At 37.6% G+C, this 19,882-nt stretch overlaps 1 protein-coding gene across 2 annotated transcripts in view; it reads left to right on the top strand.

Annotated features, from left to right (window-relative positions):
- The window catches only part of DCDC2 (doublecortin domain containing 2), a 191,695-nt gene that overhangs the window by 150,966 nt on the left and 20,847 nt on the right, over positions 1–19,882 (top strand). For both annotated transcript variants that reach the window (XM_077143745.1, XM_077143744.1), the window contains one exon: positions 13,040–13,140. In XM_077143745.1, the coding sequence (XP_076999860.1) occupies positions 13,040–13,140 (101 nt within the window). The remainder of the gene's footprint in view (positions 1–13,039; positions 13,141–19,882) is intronic.

Raw genomic sequence — 19,882 nt, 5'->3', positions numbered from 1 at the left:
TTTGAGCCTTAAGTTCCTCTTGCATAAGTAGGATCATAATACCGACCTCACAGGGCAATTGTGAGGGAAGTGCTCAGCACACAGCAGGCACTCAGAGACCCGGGTCCCTTTTCCCTCTGCTAGCTCCGTAGTGAGTGCTGTGTGCAGTCTAACCATTTTGAACGTCATGGACTTTGGGAGAAGTGAGTATGAAACACTCTCTATTTATCTGTCTGTCTGTCTGTCTACCAATCAATCAATATCTAAATTGTCTTTATCAATATCTAAATTGGTGGGGTACTCTTTAGGGTAGAGAGAGTAAGTATAAAAATTTCAGAGAAGTGACAGACTCCTGGGAGGTAGCCCTTGAGCAGAGTCTCAAAGGCTGGGGGAAAGTGGATAGGCCTGTGGCCATGGGGCATTGCGTAAAGCGAGGGGCAGAGGTGAGAAGGAGCAGGGGTGCTTGAGGGCCAGGGCAGAGGTGGGGGGTGAGCACAGGATATGAGCAGCAATCATGGTTGGCCCTGGAGCTGAGGGGTCAGCTGCAGAGGAGTGGGATATGTTGTTGGAAAGGTGAAATTACGCCAAACTGTGATGATCTTAGAAGCCGGGCAGAAGCATTTAGGCAGAATACAGAACATTATAGGGAGCTGGAATTCAGGTAACCCTGTTGTCCTCTTAAATGGATTATATTCCAGGTGGTGAGTAGAGAGTGTTTTATGCTTTTTGTTTTCTCCTGTGTAGTATAGTCATTTTTAAACTTTCTGATTATGACCCATAGTAGGAAAAAAAATTACCTCATATTCCAGTACACCCACAAACGCTATGTATGTTTGTTTCGTGAGATAAAAATCTTACAGTGTTTGCTGCATGGGGTCAACTGTATAATTTGTAGGATCCAGTGCAAAATGAAAATGTGGGGCTGCTTATGCAAAAAAAGAAAAAGCGTGCTGTTAAAGGTACTATAGTATAAAGCTTTTTTCTTTCTTCCATGGTCTCTCTAGACTTATGATGTTTTTAATTTGCTATTTAATGATATCCTAAGAAAAGAAAAGTTAAATTATAAATTCAAATTGTTAGCATGAATTTGACCATTTATCTTTATATTGTGCAATGCTGGTTTAAAATGCAAAATATAAGCACATTTGACTCATGTGGAATCACTGAAGTTACATAATTCACATTTCATAGCTTGAACATGCATGTTTTTCATTCTCACTAGAAAAGTGGAAATGCCACACAAGCCTAACTCAACTATTTTTTCTTTTCTTCTTTTTTTTTTTAAATATTTTTGTTGAGAAACATCCACACGTGTACAGTCCAACCATTTCATACAATCAGTGGCTCACAATATCATCACATAGTTGTTTATTCCTCATCATGATCATTTCTAGAACATTCTAGCCCCTGTTCTAGTTTACCAGCTGCCAGAATGCAATATACCAGAAATGAAATGGCTTTTAAAAAGGGAAATTTAATGAGTTGCTAGTTTACAATTCTAAGGCCGAGAAAATGTTCCAATTAAAATAAGTCTATAGAAATGTCCAATCAGAGGTATCCAGGGAAAGACACCTTGGTTCAAGAAGGCCAATGAAGTTCAGGGTCTCTCTCTCATCCGAGAAGGCACATGGTGAACACAGTTATAGTTTCTTTCTCAAGTGGAATGGCATATGGCAAGCACAGCATCATCTGCCAGCTGTCTCTCCTGGCTTCCTGTTTTATGAAGCTCCCCTGGAGGCATCTTCCTTCTTCATCTCCAAAGCACTGGCTGATGGACTCTTTGCTTAATGGTGCTGCAGCATTCTCTGCTCTCTCTAATCCCTTCATTCTCCAAAATGTTTCCTCTTTTATAGGACTCCAGAAACTTACCAAGACCCACCCAAATGGGTGGAGACATATTGTCACCTAATCCAGTTTAGCAAATCTCTTGATTAAATCACATCTCCAGGGAGATGGTCAGATTACAGTTCCAAACGTACAGTATTGAATAGGGATTATTCTGCCTTTATGAAATGGGGTTTAGGTTAAAACATGGATTTATAGGGGACATGTATCCTTTCAAACCAGCATAGCCCCCTATTATTTACTTATTTTTTATCCTCACTATTTTTTTTTTTTTTTACTCATCTGTCCATACCCTGGATAAAATAAGCGTCAGACACAAAGTTTTCACAACCACACAGTCACATTGTAAAAGCTATATAGTTATACAATCATCTTCAAGAATCAAGTGTACTGGAACAGTTTAATAGTTTCAGGTACTTCCCTTTGGCTGCTACAATATTCCATGAACTAAAAAGGGATATCTATATAAAGCATAAGAATAACCTCCTGGATAACCTCCCAACTCTGAAATCTCTCAGCCGCTAAAATTTATTTTGTCTTATCTCTGTTTTCCCCCTTTTGGTCAAGAAGTCTTTCTCATTTCCATGATGCCGGTCCCGGCTCATCCCAAGGAGTCATGTCCTACATTGCCAGGGAGAATTATGCCCTTGGGAGTCATGTCCCATATAGCGGGGAGGCAGTGAGTTCACATGCTAAGTTAGTTTAGAGAGAGAAGTCACATCTGAGTAACAAAAGAGGCTCTATGGGGGATGATTCTTCGGCTTAGCCTCTCCTTTGCAGGAATAAGCTTCACAGGGGTGAGCCCCAAGATTGCTAACTCAACCGTTTTTATTTCACTTCTTGATGTGCACACTTTGTAACAACACTCTTTATTTTCAGCTTACTGATGAGTAAGGAAAGCCTGAAAAGAAAAGAAACTACAGGTTGTCCTATCTTCCTCTTTCCTTCTATTTCATCATTTTCATCTTAAGATAGGATTCCTTGGCCATTTGGGTTTCGTAGAATGCCATTTGTTGTCTTCTTCCTTCCTTCAGAACAAGTTCTGGTTCCAATGGAAAGTGTAGTCTCTAGAGGCCATCACTGTCCTTGCTTGTTACTCAGATGCAGATGTAATATGTTCACCTTATTCTCACTCAGAGTCTCTCTGGGCTCCCATGCATTATGGATTCACAGAATTTTGTACTCATGGGGCATCATAAATACTAACATGCAAAAGGGGCGGCAAGGAATTGATGGCATGCATATTGCTTCTATCTCTCTCATGCACATGATTCATTGTCCTGTTAGACTTCACTTGAAAAAATATCAAAGGTAAAATTAAGAATTTCGAGGTGGCAGCAGCAGAGCACTAACCCAAACCTATGGTCCTTCTGAGAGCGGGGCCCTGTGTAACAGCGCAGGTTGCATGCCCATGAAGCCCGCCCTGGTGCGACATTCTGTTTTTTATGATTTCATTTGAAAAACACTAGTGGCGACCTGTTAAATGGAGGCCACAATCCATTGGTAAAAATAACACTGATAAAGTTAAAAGCATGGACTCAGGACTCAGATTGCTATATCTGAATTGTGGTTCCCTATGAACCTGAGAGTTTATATAAGTTCTGTTTTTCATATGCAAAATGTAGATAATAATAGTAATTACTTCATAAAGTAATTATGGGGATTAAGTGAGTTAATACATGTAATACATGCTTAGAAAGATGTTCATCATATAATGAACATCCAATAAGTGTTAGCTGATCATCATTATTAATATTACTATTATTATTAATTTATGTGTTGTTCTTGGTAAATGCCATAGAAATGCTTTTTGACCCACATCAGCATTTCCATTTATGCTAAAATATTTCCTTAGGTTTACCAATATGTGTGTTTTATCTCATCTGGAAATAGGTGAAATTTTATATTAACTGAACAAAAGTTAATTTATGTCATGTTTGATACAATGGAAATATTTAAACAATTATAGTTTAATGAGAAATCGAATGAAAGATTACTTTATTTCTGTCCCTTCCCACAAGATTAAAACAAGTGGATAATTAGTATTTTTCAACTATCATTTAAGAAACTAGCAATGATATCAGAAAAGTTTCATTCCTTGAACTTGAACTTTTGAAATGAAATTATTAAATAATATTAGATAATCAACTCTCATGATAGGTGAAAAAGCCAGAGGAGAATGTTCTCTGTCTTTGCTAAATATATACACATTTTTGTTGTAGCTATAAACCAAATCCATAATTTATAACACTAAATGGAAAGAGCATAGACTCTGGTGCTACTCTAACAGGTAGATGCCTGTTAGAGCAATACATCAAAATGGGAAAAATGCTGGTTGATTTGCTTTGATCGTCTTTGAACTTTCTTCCTTGATGGTTTCATAATAAACAATACTATTTCATAACTCATTTGCATATTTTCTGACATTAATTGAGAACGTTGAGATCTCTTTTCCCATTGATGCTTTGCATTTCAGGTTTAACTGGTCTCTCAAATTTGGTACTAAATTGAAATATTTCATATCTAAATGTCTATATCATTTGCTGATATATGGACATATTTGTGGTTAGATGATCATCTTAAAATGGGGCTGAATTGAATTATATAAATGGCCTTATCTCAGGCTATTTTAAATAAAGATTAGAGCATGGTAGATACTGTACAGAAAATTTTTTTATGAAAAAATTGTTTTCAGCTGGAATTTAAAGCCAGCAGTTCCTTCAATTATAAACTTTCTGCATAGCCAAAGAAAATGTGCTAAACTGAGTATACTGTTAACTTTTATTTTATTTTGAGATAGAAGATTTACCACCAAGCAAAATGGAGTTATACTTTTAGCAAGGCATCTACTCTTCCCTCCCCACACACACCTTGCCAGCTGTCCTTGCCCCTAGCTGCCCAGCCAGCCTTATTTCCAGGATAAACTCCCCCAGCCAGGTGGGTCCCACACCCTGCTTCAAGTCCTTTAGTTACTTTCCATCATCTTCAGGATCAAGTTCATGTTCTTGGTCAGATCAGACAAGGTTTCTGAATCAGTACCCTTTGCACCTGCCAGCCTCATATCCAGCTGTAGTTGTGCAGATCTGTCTCCAGTTCCTGGGCCACACCAAGCATCCTGAAGCCTCCAAGACTTTTCATGTGCCCATCTTTTTTTTTTTTTTTGCCAGAATGTCCTTTCTCATTCTTCACTAGCTAATTCTACTCATGCCTCGATGTGCAGCTTCCTTCCCTTGGAAGCCTTCTTTGACTGCCTTCTCTTCCATCCACAATTCCTATTTCCCACTTCTATGCATTCCCTAACAGCTCATTCTGTGCTGCCGACTTTTCCATTTAACACCCTGTTTTGTTTTGGTAAGGCTGACAAAAGGCAATATACCAGAAATGGGTTGGTTTTTACAATAGGGATTTATTAACTTACAAGTTTTACAGTTCTGAGGCATGAAAAATGTCCAATTTAAGACATCAACAACATGATATCTTCTTCCTAAAGACTGGCTACCAGCGGCGATCCAAGTTCTTTTGTCACATGGCAACATCTGCAGATCCTTCTCTCCTGGGTACTTCTTTAAGCTTCTGGCTTTAGTGGCTTCCTCTCTATTTTCTGTGCGTCCCCTCTCAGCTCCTCTGGTGTGTGTGCATGTGTGTATGTATGTTTCTGTCTTTTATCCTCTTATAAAGGACTCCCAGTAAGAGAATTAAAACCCATCTTGAATGAGATGGATCATATCTCAATTGAAATAACCTAATTAAAAGTTCCCACCAATTATAGGTCTGCACCCATAGGAATGGATTAAAAGACCATGATCTTTTCTTAGGTACCTACAGCTTCAAATTACTGCACTTCCTCAGTAAATAAGAAGCATCTTGAGGTCATTGCCTTGTTCATCGTTTTATGATTTGACATGCCTCAGCAGGAGGAGACTCAGTAAATGCTTGCATGACAAGTGAACAAACAAAAACCTGAGGATTTTAAAAAGAGCATTGTGTATTTCTGTTATATGCAAGTGCTCCATTTGTTACTATGATGAATTTTCTAGAGAAGAGAAATAAAGTATCGCTAGCTCTTTTTTCCTAGTTTTTTTAAATTATGAAATATATACATGAAAAAGCAATAATTTTCCAAGTACACCGCAACTAGAGTTATAGAACACATTTCAGAGTTTGGTGTGGGTTACAGTTCCACAATTTTAGGTTTTTCCTTCTAGCTCCTCCCAGACACTGGTGACTAAAAGAAATATCAATATAATGATTCAGCAGTCATAGTCATTTGTTAAACCCTTTTTTCTCTAACTCTTCCTCCTCCTTTGTTTCTTTTCCCAGTCTTTAGGGGCATCTGGACTGTGCTCATTCTAACTTTTTCGCATTGGAAAGGGCCGTCAATAATATGGGATTGCGGATGGAACTAGTTGATGTCCTGGAGAGGCTGGTCCCTCTGGGTTTCAGGATTTATCTGGCCTAGAAACCCATCTAGAGGTTGTAGATTTTTGGAAAGTACTCGTAGTGCATGACATTTTTGTAGAATCTCAGAGCCCTAGGTGTTTGTTAGGGTTGGAAGGAATGATTTTGGTTGGAGTTTAGTAAACCATGGTAAATAGGAATATCTAGCTGAAGCTTGTGTAAGAGTAGCCTCCAGGATAGCCTCTTGACTCTGAACTCTCTCAGCCACTGATAACCTTATTTTTTTTAACCATTCTTTTCCCTCATTTGGTCAGGCAGGTATTGTCAGTACCACAGTGCCAGGACCAGGCTCATCCTTGGTGCTAGCTCTTTCATAGAAATGGAATGTGCAAGGAAATTTGGAGGTTGTTGGACCAGCTAAAATTCAGAACTGAAATCTTAAATTTAGGTCACTTTTAAGTAACTTCAATTCACTGGGGTTGGAAACAGGAACAATTCAGTTATATTGATGAACTAAGACTAATTTGCAGAGTAATTTTTATAAGGATGCAAAAATAGGAATATAAAGGTAAAGCTGTATGTATTTGTTGGTTTAGGTAAACCTACTCAGAGGCACTTTATTATTCTCACTCTTACATATCACGTTTAGACTTTAGGTATTATATCAAGATATATATAGGTTACGAAATAAGTAAGAGTCATGGATTATACATATTACAGATATGTGCTTTACTGTTTGTACTCTGAATATTTCTAATTTTGATGAAAATCTAAAACGTCTGTGTATAAAAAGAATAAAATGAAAATGTCGGGATAAGAACAAAATTACCCATGATCTGAGGAAACCAACGATAATAATCCCACTTTTGCTTTCCATATACATTTAGAAAATTTTGTTACACCCATTTAAAGATGATGTAAAATATCCATAGTGGCTGAAAACAATTCTATTCAAAGAGTTAATAGTTAAATTTATATATCAAATGCATAACAGATGGTATTTAATACCCTGGAGTAGGCGTGAGGGACTAGAAAGAAGCCAAATACTGCAAACTGTAGTTAAGTGTAAAGATCACATTATTTTCAGGTAATATAAATTACCAAAGAAAATTATCTCCTGCTATAGTCTTGATGCTGTAGCATTTCCATTTGAGTGTATGGGACATCATGAAAACAGATGAAAATTAGTGATTAAAGAATATTTGGGTTGTATCATTGAAATAAATTAGATGCACTCAGAGTGTTAACTGTCATTTTATTAGTGTTTCATTCTTCCTACTGGTAATATATAAGTTGTAACAAGGATCAAGGTTGGGGTGGCTAATATCCTTTCGTAAGGGATTTTTTATTACATGTGAATTTGTTCTTCCTCTCTGCTTGCTAAACTTCATAAAGACTGCTTTGTACCAGGTCAACTTTTGGAAGTGCTTTCTTTAATTTTCAATGAAATGTTGTTTTGCAAAAATCTATATCTATGAAGAGTTATATTAGAATTCCAATATGTTTTCATATATGAGCATAGACCACATTAATATTAAGCTAATGAAAATCGTTTTTTTATATCATCTTCCTACCAATTTTAATTTTAATTCTGCCTCTGGTGACTGATATGATCCATATAATGAGTGGATGATTTACCTTGTACAGTAACTAGATCTATATTTTTTCTTCTTAGAATATTCTAGAATACTCAAAGCCATAAACTACTTGTTCCCTGCATTTTTTCTTAGTAATCTACTGGATTTAATGAGGTAACTAAAAAATGTCATTGTCATTCTGAATTAACATTTTTATGAGGTAGTCTCAGAAGTAAATCATAGCAAAATGCTGATGGTCACGTTAAACTTTCCTACTTGTCGACAGTTTCCAGTTAATAGATATCTAAGTTTTCCATGAAATATTCAGATTGTGCGTTGTTATTTTTTTCTTAATTATCCTGCTAAGTTTCAGTTTCAAACCTTAAACACATCAAAATATGGCTTACTGTGCTGTTTTTAAAATAATTTTTAATAATTCTAGTGAGAAGGTACACTTTAAGAAAGATCGATGGGTTTAAGTACTGATTCCCAACAATTACTTGAATGCATATTCACTTATTATTGGGTAATTTCTTATTTGAGATTATAAAGGCATTGTCGTGTCACGTAGCTTAAATGATGCATAGAAAGTAGGAAATGCTTTCATTTCAGCTGTTTTAGATGCAGAAAGGTTACATACTAGCATTTGTTTCATGTCCCTATAGGGCAAACAGATTCATATCTATTATGAACATTACATTGATGATATGACTGCTTTACTTTAGCAGGTCTGCTTTCATTTTTTAGGGAATAAAATTCATAAGAATAAGTGAAAAATAATTGAGGAGCATTTTTATTTTTGGTAGATTGTTATTGCTTAACTGTGTAATATACAGTAAAATGTCTAGTCATGATTCAAAGAAAAAAGATTAGCACTGAATTTGGGTATAGTGTGCATCTAAGCATTGAATTTGATCCTTAATAGAGTAATTAAATGTGAGCAGTATTGTGTATCAAATGTATCCTTGCTGTTTTGTTTGTTAGCAGCTGGCTTTCATTGCAAAAATTTTAGGAAAGGGGAAAACAAAAAATTTCAAATCCATTTTCTTTGGGCACACATATGGGTACCTTGGGGTGGAGAGTGGAGAAGAGAGATAATAGGGAAGAAAAACAGAAGGCAGAGGGCTCATGGCAGCATTTTCTGGCCCCTGCCTCAGTCGCAGAAGGAGTGGATGGTGCCCTGGCCTGGCAGGTATCTGCAGGGGTCAGGAAAGGGATCTGCAGGGGCTCCTATCCTGAAGTTCTCTCTAGAGGATAATTTTTGGATAATGATGTATTGGTTTCCTGTTGCTGCTGTAACAAATTACTGCAAGTGTGGTGGCTGTAAACAATACAGATTTATTATCCTATGGTTTTTGGAGGTCAGAGGTCTGAAATGGGTCTCACTGAGCTAACATCAAAATGCTGACAGGGCTGTGTTCCTTCTGGAGAGTTCAGGGAAGAATCTATGCCCGTGCCTTTTCTAGCTTTTTTTTCTAGGCTGCTCACATTCCTTGGCTCATGGCTCCTTCCATCTTCAAAACCAACAGTGGCCAATCTAATCTTCCTCACATTGCATCACTGACGCTGACTGTCCTGCCTCTCTCTTTCACTAAGGGCCGTTGTGATTGCACTGGGCCCACTCAAATAATCCAAGCGCCCCCACCCATCTCGGCATGAGCAGACTAGCAGCCTTATTCCATTTGCGACCTGCATTCCCCTTTGCCATGCAATGTAAAATATTCCCAGCTTCTGGGGATTAAGATGTGGACATCTTCGGGGACAATTATTAAGCCCTTAAAGAGCAACCACTCCGTATTTCCCAGAGCATCATTTATATAGTAGGCCTTAATACATATTTACTTATCAATAAAATCTACCTGACTCATTTTAAAACTCCTATTTTTTCGCTATTTACTATCATCTATTAATTACGTTCCCATGTAGCCATTTGTTGTTTTCAAATAACATTCATGACATTGGAAATGCTCATGCCATGACTTTAAAGGGAAGAGTCTTTAAAAGTTGTACATACAGTAAGATCTCAGTTTTATGAAAATGTGTTTGTGTGTGTGAGAGGGTGTGTGTATACGTGTGTATGTATATATGTGTATGAGAAAGAGGGAAGGGGGGGAGAGAGGAAGAGAGTGTACGAGTGATCTGGAGAGAGGTAAATGATATTAGAAGGAGTTATCTCTGGGATTTGGGATTAGAAGGATGTTTATTTTCTTTGTTTTCCAAATTTTCTAAAAAACTTATGTGTTAATTTATAATCAGAAAAATGTTACTTTAAAAATACTATTTTTCTTTGAAAATTCTTATTACCTTAATTTTATATAAAATTTATAATATAAATTAAAATCTTATTTGGCTTCTCTCCATTATAAAGAAACTTTCCTGCTGTTCTTCCCCTTTTTTTGTCCTCCTTTATTCCTATACATTTCTCTCTGACTTCTAAAGAAATGCATATCTCTCAGTTCACTGATGATCCGAACACCCCCAACCCCTGCACCTCGGGCAAACATTTCTGTCTTCAAATTCTCTATTTGTGTCACTGTACCCAATGTTGAGTTTTGTTGATTTGTCTCTTTCCTCTTTATAGTCTTATGGTTGCCATTTTCCATTCCAGTGCCCTTTCAGTTTAGTTTTATTTGTTATTATTGATCTTATTTTTCTTTCTGGGTAGAATGCTTATTTCAAAACAGATTTCAGACCATCAAAAGCTCTGCTTGGGTTCAGTTAAACATTTCATTGAATGTGAATATTAAGAAAGTGTTTCTTTAGTATCTATAGGTTTCTCTTTATATTCTATTTGTAAGCAAGTGTAACACTTGGATACAAAACTGTCTTTCAAAAACATCATGTGCATAGGTCAGAAGTACAGTCTAGCCTCTGTCCTGAAGATCAACCCAAGGGATATTTTGTGAATGTGTCATTGTTGCCTTCTAAGATAACTTCAGAAGGTAGAAAGGAATGTCAAACATACTTGACTTCCCCTTTTAGCCCATATGGGGATAATATTTGATAAATTTTCTTACCCTTTTTTGAAATAAGTTTATTTCTGCCTCTCCAAATTCTCTAAGTTATGAACTCTATGTGTATAAAGCAGAATTTATTTTAATTGCTTCTACCATTATTTCCATTGAGTTCCAGATTCCAGAATTTTATGGTTTATACAATCCCTGTTGACTGCAATTTTATAGATTTGGATTACTCCCTCTTGCTTTTCCTCATGTAGAACAGAATTGCTGTAACCTAATTTCCTAGCCCCCAATTTTACGTTGCCCTTTGCTGTATTTTTCTTAGCTCAGGGGTTGCCCGTGCACCAAAACCCTTAGCATTCACTCCAGGCTCACATATGTGAGAACATTGCCGTGTTCTCTGTTTTGCTTTCCATATGGCTGCAATTGTATTTTGGACCCATGTTCTCAGTTGTCAGACATGAGAGAGTTAGGGCATCATGCTCACACATGCTGAGCGGGCCATGTCTCTGGAGAGGATTAGTTGTAGAGATAATCCCAAATAGCTGCTGGTGCTGAAATCATTATTTGGTAATGCTCTTTTAGTGTCTCCTGTGGGTATATTTCCAACTGACATCCATATGTAGAATGTTTTAACTGAGCAAACTCTAGTGAATAAAAATTACTTTGGATTGATGAACATACAGAAGTCAACTAATGGAAGGAATCGTTGGATGGAAAGACTTTTTGTTGGAGGATTGGAAAATTCATCTGGGATTAAATGATTGCTGTAGATAATCCTCAGAATGAATTAATCCATGCGAATTAAGCTAATATGCATAATCAGCTTTGAGGGTAGCTCTGTTGTCTGTGATTTTTAAAAAGAGTTGAGAAGCCAACATCCTGTCAAGAGTTACAAGAAGAGTACATAAAAAGAAAAACAGTTTCCCTAGGGAGAACCAAAAAGTCTTGAGTTTGGTTCCCTCCTTCTCTCTCTCTCTCTCTCTCTCTCTCTCTCTCTCTCTCTCTCTCTCTCATTCTCCTGGCTCCATCTTGTCCACTCATATTCGTACTCTGCTCTAGCCGTTAACTATTATAGTCCTTACCTCCGCCTTACCTCACTGGGCTCTGGATTGCTCTGTTTCCTCACTACGGTGTAGGTAACATCAGGGAAGAAAGTAGATCTTATTCATACTTCAGGGCATTACAGTGGTTCATGTTGTGCCTCACACATACTCGGTCTGCAGTAAATATAAAGATAGATTTTCTATTTAATTAAGAGTGATTTCATAACTTTAACACCATAACCTGTTGTTATGTGAAATGTGCTGAACAATTATTCTCTGGGAACAAGCTGCCATTAGAGAAACACGATTTTTAAGGCAAAAGGCAAAAACATATTCTAGACTATAAGGGCATTCAAATAGTGCAATAGATTTTCAAGGAAGGAGGTAAAATGTCTGTCCCTGGAGATGCTTAAAAACTGGGCAGAGGAAACATCTGTGAGAATGGTTGAAGCATTAAACTTGTCTCTAGGCGAGTAAATGGACAGAATGACAAATGGTTCTGTGATTCTTTGATTACTTATGTAGCTTGGGAAAGAGGAGGCTGAGGGAGGCATTGAAATTATTTCAAATATGGAAAACTGTCATCATTGCTTTCCATAGAATATGGGCAAGCTTAACCTAAAGACCTCAAGATTTCGATTACATTTTATAATTAAGAATTTTAACTCATGGGTTATGAAAACCTTTTGGAGATCTGCAGTAGAGAAGATAGTCTGATCCTTGTGAGATGTGGAAATTCAGCTCTCTGATTCTGCTGCAGTGTATTTAGTATATTCCTCTGAGAAGGGAAAACTATTCCAGTACATTATGTGGAGAGCATAGCATTCTTTGGGAAAGTAAGATTTCTAAAACTATTATTTGAAAGTACCAAGTATCATTACCTTTTGTGGATAGGAGGGGGTACTGAGCATTGGTGTGAAATCTTTCCCATCTCCATAACCTACCCAGGATTGTTATTACATCAGTAGATGAAGGATTAGGAGGAGGTTGGCACGGGCTCTTCCCTGCTGGGCCGCCCTTGTTTTGGCTGCTCAATCTTTGCCAATGAAAATGTAGAAGAATTGAGGAGCTACAAAAACTCCTACCAATGAAAAGGGAACCAAAAATGGCCATTACACAAACAAACAAACAAAAAACCCAACTCCAATAGGTATTTGATTGCAATTTCAAAACACCACCACAAGATGTCACAATTGGATTTTGATTTTCACTGTGTGTTTGTCTCAAATAATAGATGAAGGCATTTTCAAAGCTGGAGCAGAGAGATCTGAAATGCGGGGGGCAGCAGAAGTCCAAGAAGACGAAGATACTCAGGTTGAGATTCCAGTCGATCAGGTAATGCCTTTGAAAAATATGTCTAAGCCAATCACCCTTGTTTTTCTTTTAAGTTTTGTCCTATCTGCTACATGCCGATCTTGTACACGAATTAGCTGAATTCTCTGGGGGGCAATGTGGCTGAACGACCTTAAAAACAAAACAAAGTGGAGCACTCTTCAGTTCTTTCTAGTGTTCCCAGAAAGAAAAGCCATGTAGACTGCCTATTATTTTTTTAATCATGGAAAATGGTACCTTTAATAAAAGACTTTGAAAAGCAAGATGGGATGGAGTTAGGTATAAGATATAAAGGGAGAAAGTTTGATACAGAAAAGAACGTGGGCTTGGGATTTTAATCTTGAAAATAAGTCCTTATCCATTTAGGAAAACATTTTTTTAAAATGCCATGGTATTCTCTCCTTTATTATCTTTAAAATTGTTGTGGTTGGGATTTGTTTTCCCTAAAGGAATTGCTTATGTAAATGCAACTCAAATATTTGCTATGTGTATACTGATTTTCTTTCTTAGACAAGTAGAAAATGAACTTTTATGAGTGTGTGTGTGCATACTCATCTGTATTTGTAACAGGGAATGAGTGGTGTTAATTCCAGTTAAAATGCAAGAAATGGAAGTCACTTACAGTTTTTAAAATAATTTAGCAGAGTTTCTTATAATCCTAAGTGGAGTTGGAATTTAGGGGAGGACGAGTAATCATAATCCAGACTCAGGGGAATGGAGAGAAGGCATGAAGAATTGCCACTTGTCCTCTGAGTATGATGTGATATTTCCTTTTCAAAAAGTAAATTTCACTATCAGCAAATTCCATAGATGATCTTCTCAATTGCATTTGTCTTAACAGTGAGGCATTGAAATTGCTGCTTGATTATCACACAGGCATTTTCTGCCAATATCACCACCCTGATGAAAAATCTAATGTGTCAGAAATCACATAGATTTGAAAAATCCAATTTATTATCCAGGATTAGCTATAACTAACAATTTTTCATGAACTCCTGTTACAGATATTTTTTTCCTGAGGGAAAATGGAATTTTATGTCTACTTTAAAGCTATAATTATTGTATTTTTAGACAAGGAAGAGTAATCATCACATGTATATCACAACCAATAGCCTCAGAAACCAAGACTAATTTATTTTGCAAAGTCAAAATGCCAAATATCAAGAGAAAATTCTTAGCATTATTACGAAAGGAGTACTCTTGTTAATCACTGATTTAATGTGTTGTGTAATCTGTGATAGGTGTTTATTTAAGTATAAGTTTGATTGATCACAGGAAAGGGAGCTGGGAGGAGGAATTGATCTCTGATAATACTTGAACAGCCTTGGATAAGGTGTCTGCAGAGCTTGATTTTTTATTTGTCTTGAGAGTGCTCGCTTATTAAAATGCAACTGTGCAAGAGAGAATAATTAATCAGACTATAAAAGCTGGGCAATATGAACAAATTGCTATCAGCTTGAAGAAAATAAAATCAGATAACCAAAGGTTGGAATTCCTTTTTTATTTGGCCCTTTTGGTAATAGAGTTAGGATTGTCTAGCTCAGTTGGTTGGCATGAGGCGCTAATGAAGGTACGTCTTGGAATCGTTTTCTTTATGATCTAGTGCTTTCTTTAGCTAAGTAGCTATTATCAATATTGTAAAACACCAAGTGTGAATGTGGAGAAATCAGCATAAAACCCATGACCTCCTTTATAATAAGAGCAAGTCCCGTGGATTTGCCCTAATGATGATCTTCATTAGACTTCCTTTCACTAAGTACCTGTTGAGTGCCACACACCGCACTAGACACTTATCTCACACAATTGTGCCAGCAACACTGTGATCCAGGTCTCAGCACCTCGCTGTATATATAGAAAGAAAACAACTTGCCTGAGGTTACTCACTGAGAAGAGGAAATGGGATTTGAACTCATATCTATCTTCAAAGCAGAGGCATGATCTTAGGGGAGTATTAAGTGGAAAAAGACAGCCAATTATTAACCCAGTGAAGGAAAAAGAAAGGAAATGTAGCCATAGTATACTACGTGGCTCAGCTATAAAAAATTCTTACATCCACTCACTCCCAGGCAGTACCTTGTAATTGTCTTTGAACTGGTTCCCTTCATCTAAATGATTCAAGTTGTAATTTCAGTCATAGGGGCATAGAAAAATGTGTGTGCAGGTACATGCAAATACTATGTGCAGATTGGACAAGAAATTTATCTATGCTTGGAAAGCAGATTGAGTTCTAGAAGTAAATTTGTATGGAGTATTGTTGGAGACAGTTCTCCGTATCTCTTGTGTTTCTGCACATCTTGTGAGCAGAGGCACTGGCTGCCATGGTTTCAGACTGTCTTTTTATTTTAATTTTTTTTTTTGCGTGGGGAGGCACCAGAAATCGAACCCAGGTCTCCGGCATGACAGGCGAGAACTCTACCGCTAAGCCGCCGTGGCCAGCCTGAACTATCTTTTTCAGGATGTTTATTTAGTGAACACCCTTGAAAGACAGAGACAGTGGCCTTCTCTGGAGCAGACCTTGTCAACTGAGAGTTGTGCCTCCTGGGAGACATTTCGTAATGTCTGGAGACATTTTTGGTTATCATAATATGGAATTTAGTGGGTAGAGATCAGGTATGCTACAAAATGTCTTACAATACACAGGATAGCCTCCCACACCAAAGCATTGTCTAGCCCCAAGTGTGATAGTGCTGAGATTGGGCAACCCTGCTCTGGGGCAGAAGCCAGGTTTGTTGACTGTCCAGTACAATAAAGATCATGTTTCTATATGGAATGAAGGTCAGGCAGATTTACTTCCCATTATAATGGTTTAGTGTTCCCTAAAAGCTTTGGGTTCTTCCTTTGTGTGCGTGGGTCACCTGGCCCCCTCTTTGCGTTGTCTTTGAGAATTGGTCCTAGGGGAGCAAGCACAAATGCTGCTGCTATTATTGTGAATATTGAAGTCCTTTTTCTCAGATCCAGGAGTCTTGCGTCTTCTGCCAGTATCCATGGCGCTGTGGCAGCCTAATCTGTTTTCCAGCAAGTAGGTTAAAATTTCAAACCTTTGGCAGTTCCTGACAGCCTCTACTGCTATCATCTAGCGTGTGCCTTCCTGTGCGCGTGCGTGTTTGGGTGTGTATCGTTGGGCGTTGTGGACGGCTGACAGCTAAAAGAGAGGCAGCGCTCTGTCCCAAGGTCAGATGGGTTAATGATGATAGATCCCGGGTACCTCCAAATCCATGGGGAAACTGAGGGAGGTTCACATTCTTTTATGTTCACATTCTTTTATTTTATTTGTTCTGGGGAGGCCAGAAAAAAAATATCTTTCTTAGGGTAGGGTTTAGGTCTTATAAGAATATGCAGTGGAGTAAGAGCCTGATTAACCAGAGTTAATTGTTCCCTGGTTATTGTTCCCTGCACACTGATCAGTGTGACTCTGTGCTTCACTTAGAAAATGATGCTTTTCTACGCTGTGGAGGGAAGAAATGAGGCTCTTTCCATTCAGTAAACTGCCCCGAGTATGTATCAGGCATGAGTATCCACCATCTCAGAAACACAGGCAAATAAATACTATTAAATAACCAAATTAGCGATTATTTTGCTCCATTGGACAGATGAGAGCAGGAAGATGGTGACAGTTGAAATCTGTAACTTTAGAGCATTTTTGCATTATTTTGTGTTTTATAGCTTTTCCCCATCAGTGGCTAGTTGATTCTGAGCTCTAAAATGAGGAGACTTGCAGAATTGTTTTATCCTAAGTAATTACCATTGAATAACATTTAACCCAGCATTATTAACATTGAGGCAATGAAAGAAGAGTTTTTAATTTTTTTTAAGGAGAGGTTGAGTATATACTATTTTCTTATTTATTTATTTGAAATTTACTTTGAAATCGAAGTTAATATTTTAAAAAGTCAATCAGTTCAACACAGATTGTAACAAAAATAACAATCACCTGCTGTAGCCCCATACCCAATTCTTGATTCCCAGAGGTAACCAACTTGAACTAGTTAAGCTCTTTCTCATGGAATATGCTACCATATTTCTGAACCATACCTTCCTCCCTGCCATCCATTTTATCAGCTGAGATCTTAGGCTCTTACAAGTGATGGCAGTCAGAGTTTGCTTGACATTGTTTTTATTCTTTGAGGGACATAAAAGTAATAGTGATCCTTTTACTTGGTGGAATCTCAGATTAGATAAAATATGGTAGCATGCTTATTTCTTGATTTTATTCTTCAAATGTAGATGCTATTTATTAACTTTCTATCTAATGACTGTGGAAGATAATTATTTCGCTTTCTTACCAACACCCCCCACCTCCAGTAAGGCCACATGCTCACAAACCTGTACACATGCCTTACCCCTTTTTTCCCCTCAATATATGTTTTTTTTTTTTTTGAGAAGAAAAGAATTTATTCACATTCTTGCAGGAATGGGCGCTCAACCAAATGTGGTGGCTAGCACGCCAAGTGATAGAATGCCATGGATTTTATACCCTAAGCCTAGCATGCAGGTCCCTCTCCTGTTTCTCTGCTGATTGGGTACTCCAGAGGTTACAGCCCACCCGGATAGTCTAACTGATTCACACAGCCCACCAAAGGTTCTTACTTTTGATTACACTTTACATTTCTGTGACCCTGGCACATTACTTATTTAAACTTGTTCTGACCTATATAAGGATTTGGCACCATCAGAAGTCCTCTCCTTTCCCTACCCGCAGGACCAGTCTGTGACGTTTTCTAGTCCTTTCTTTAGTTAGTTCCGTTTCTCTCATCCTGCTCCATCTTGTGTGAAAGCTAAACTTAATTTTAGTCATACAAATTCCCACTCTCTTTTTGAATTCTTTTAGTTTCCACATTCAAATTTTTTCCAAATTTAATAAGAGCTTTTTCACACTCCTCATCATAGGGATCCTCCTTTTTAAGGGGGTACAAACAGTTTTGCCTGTATTGAACAGGTATTTGCTTGGTTAGGGCAGCTTCAGTGAGTCTCTGAGCTTGCCCTAGGGCACATTCTTCCCAATATAATTTTAAAACTTTTTTTTGCTGTCAATATTTAATCCTTCCATTATTTTCACTATGTAAGTATTATTCTTAGTTGAATCATATAGTGTACTCTAGATACTTTCTTTTGCAATCCTGTTTTTCCTATTCTCTAGGTTAATAACTTCCCAGTTTTTTTCTGTCGTTTGCTTAGTTCTTTTTTTTGTGTGTGTGTGTGTATCTGTTACTAAGCCATCTCCAAAGTCTGCCAGAACTGTTAATCTCTCTCTCTCTTTTTTTTTATTGTGTAGTATAACATATATACAAAGCAAAGAAATAAAAAAGCAATAGTTTTCGAAGCACTCTTCAACAAGTGGTTACAGGAAGGTCCCAGAGTTTGTCATGGGCTACCATATGATCCTCTCATATTTTTCCTTCCAGCTGCTCCAGAATATAGGAGGCTAGAGGGCTTAAATACTTTTTTATCATCACAATCGACTTTTTTCCATCTTTTTTTTTTGTGAAAAATAACATATATACGAAGAAGCTAAAAATTTCAAAGCGCAGCAGCACAATTAGTTGTGGAACATAATTCAGACTTTGACATGGGTTACAATTTCACAATTTTAGGTTTTTACTTATAGCTGCTCTAAAATACTGGTGACTAAAAGATATCAATTTAATGATTCAGCATTCGTATTCATTTATTACATCCTATCTTCTATGTATAATTCCACCATCAATTTTGATCTTTCCATACCTCTCTTTGGGGTTGTTTGGGCTATGGAAATTCTAAATTTTTGGTATTGGAAGGGTCTGTCACTAATATGGGGTAGAGAGATGGAACTATCTGATGTTCTGGTGAGGCTGGGCTAGGTTTCAGGACTTATCTGGACCAGGGATCCATCTGGAGTTTGTAGGTTTCTGGCAAGTTACTCAAGTGCCTGGAACCCTTGTGGAATCTTATAAATTTCCCTAGGTGTTCTTTAGGACTGGCTGGAATGGTCCTGGTTTGGGGTTGGCAGGGTATGATAGGTAGCAAGGTCTACCTGAAGCTTACATAAGAGCAACCTCTAGAGTAGCCTTTTGACTCTATTTGAACTCTCTCTGCCACTGATACTTAATTACACTTCTTTCCCCACTTTTGGTCAAGATGTAGTTGTTGATCCCATGGCGGTAGGCCTGGATTCATCCCTGGGAGTCATCTCCCATGTTGCCAGGGAGACTTTCACCACTGGATGTCATGTCCCACATAGCGGGAAGGGCAATGCTTTCACTTGCAGAGTTGGGCTTAGAGGGAGTGAGGTCACATCTGAGCAACAAAAGAGGTCCTCCAGAAGTAACTCTTACTCATGCCTATAGGTAGTCTTAGCTTCTCTGTTACCTACATAAGCTTCACAAGAGTAAGCCTCATGATCAAGGGCATGGCCTATTGATTTGGGTATCCCTAAAGCTTGACACAGTATCAGGAGATTCCCTGATGGTAAGGTTTAATAGTTTCATAGTCTTTGTCCCCTCCCTCAGAGGACTTTGCCAGTACTTTTTGATTATCTGCTTAATATACCCTAGGATGTTTCCAGGCATTACAATAATCTGTACAGGAATATAGGACCTCTTTCTTATTTTGTGTTTCCTGTATTTCAGTAGTTCAAATGAGCTATACAGATAGGTTGAATTAGATTGTGCACTACAGAAAATTTCAGCAGAACTGTTAATCTCTTGATGCATCCAGTGATCTCTCAGTTTCATCTTTTTTTCAAGCTCCCAAACTTCTGCCTCAAGTT

This window comes from Tamandua tetradactyla, chromosome 25, assembly GCF_023851605.1.
Source record: "Tamandua tetradactyla isolate mTamTet1 chromosome 25, mTamTet1.pri, whole genome shotgun sequence".
Classification (NCBI taxonomy): domain Eukaryota; kingdom Metazoa; phylum Chordata; class Mammalia; order Pilosa; family Myrmecophagidae; genus Tamandua; species Tamandua tetradactyla.
Note: the sequence above shows the minus strand (reverse complement) of the source record. Positions and strands in the feature narration are given on the sequence as shown.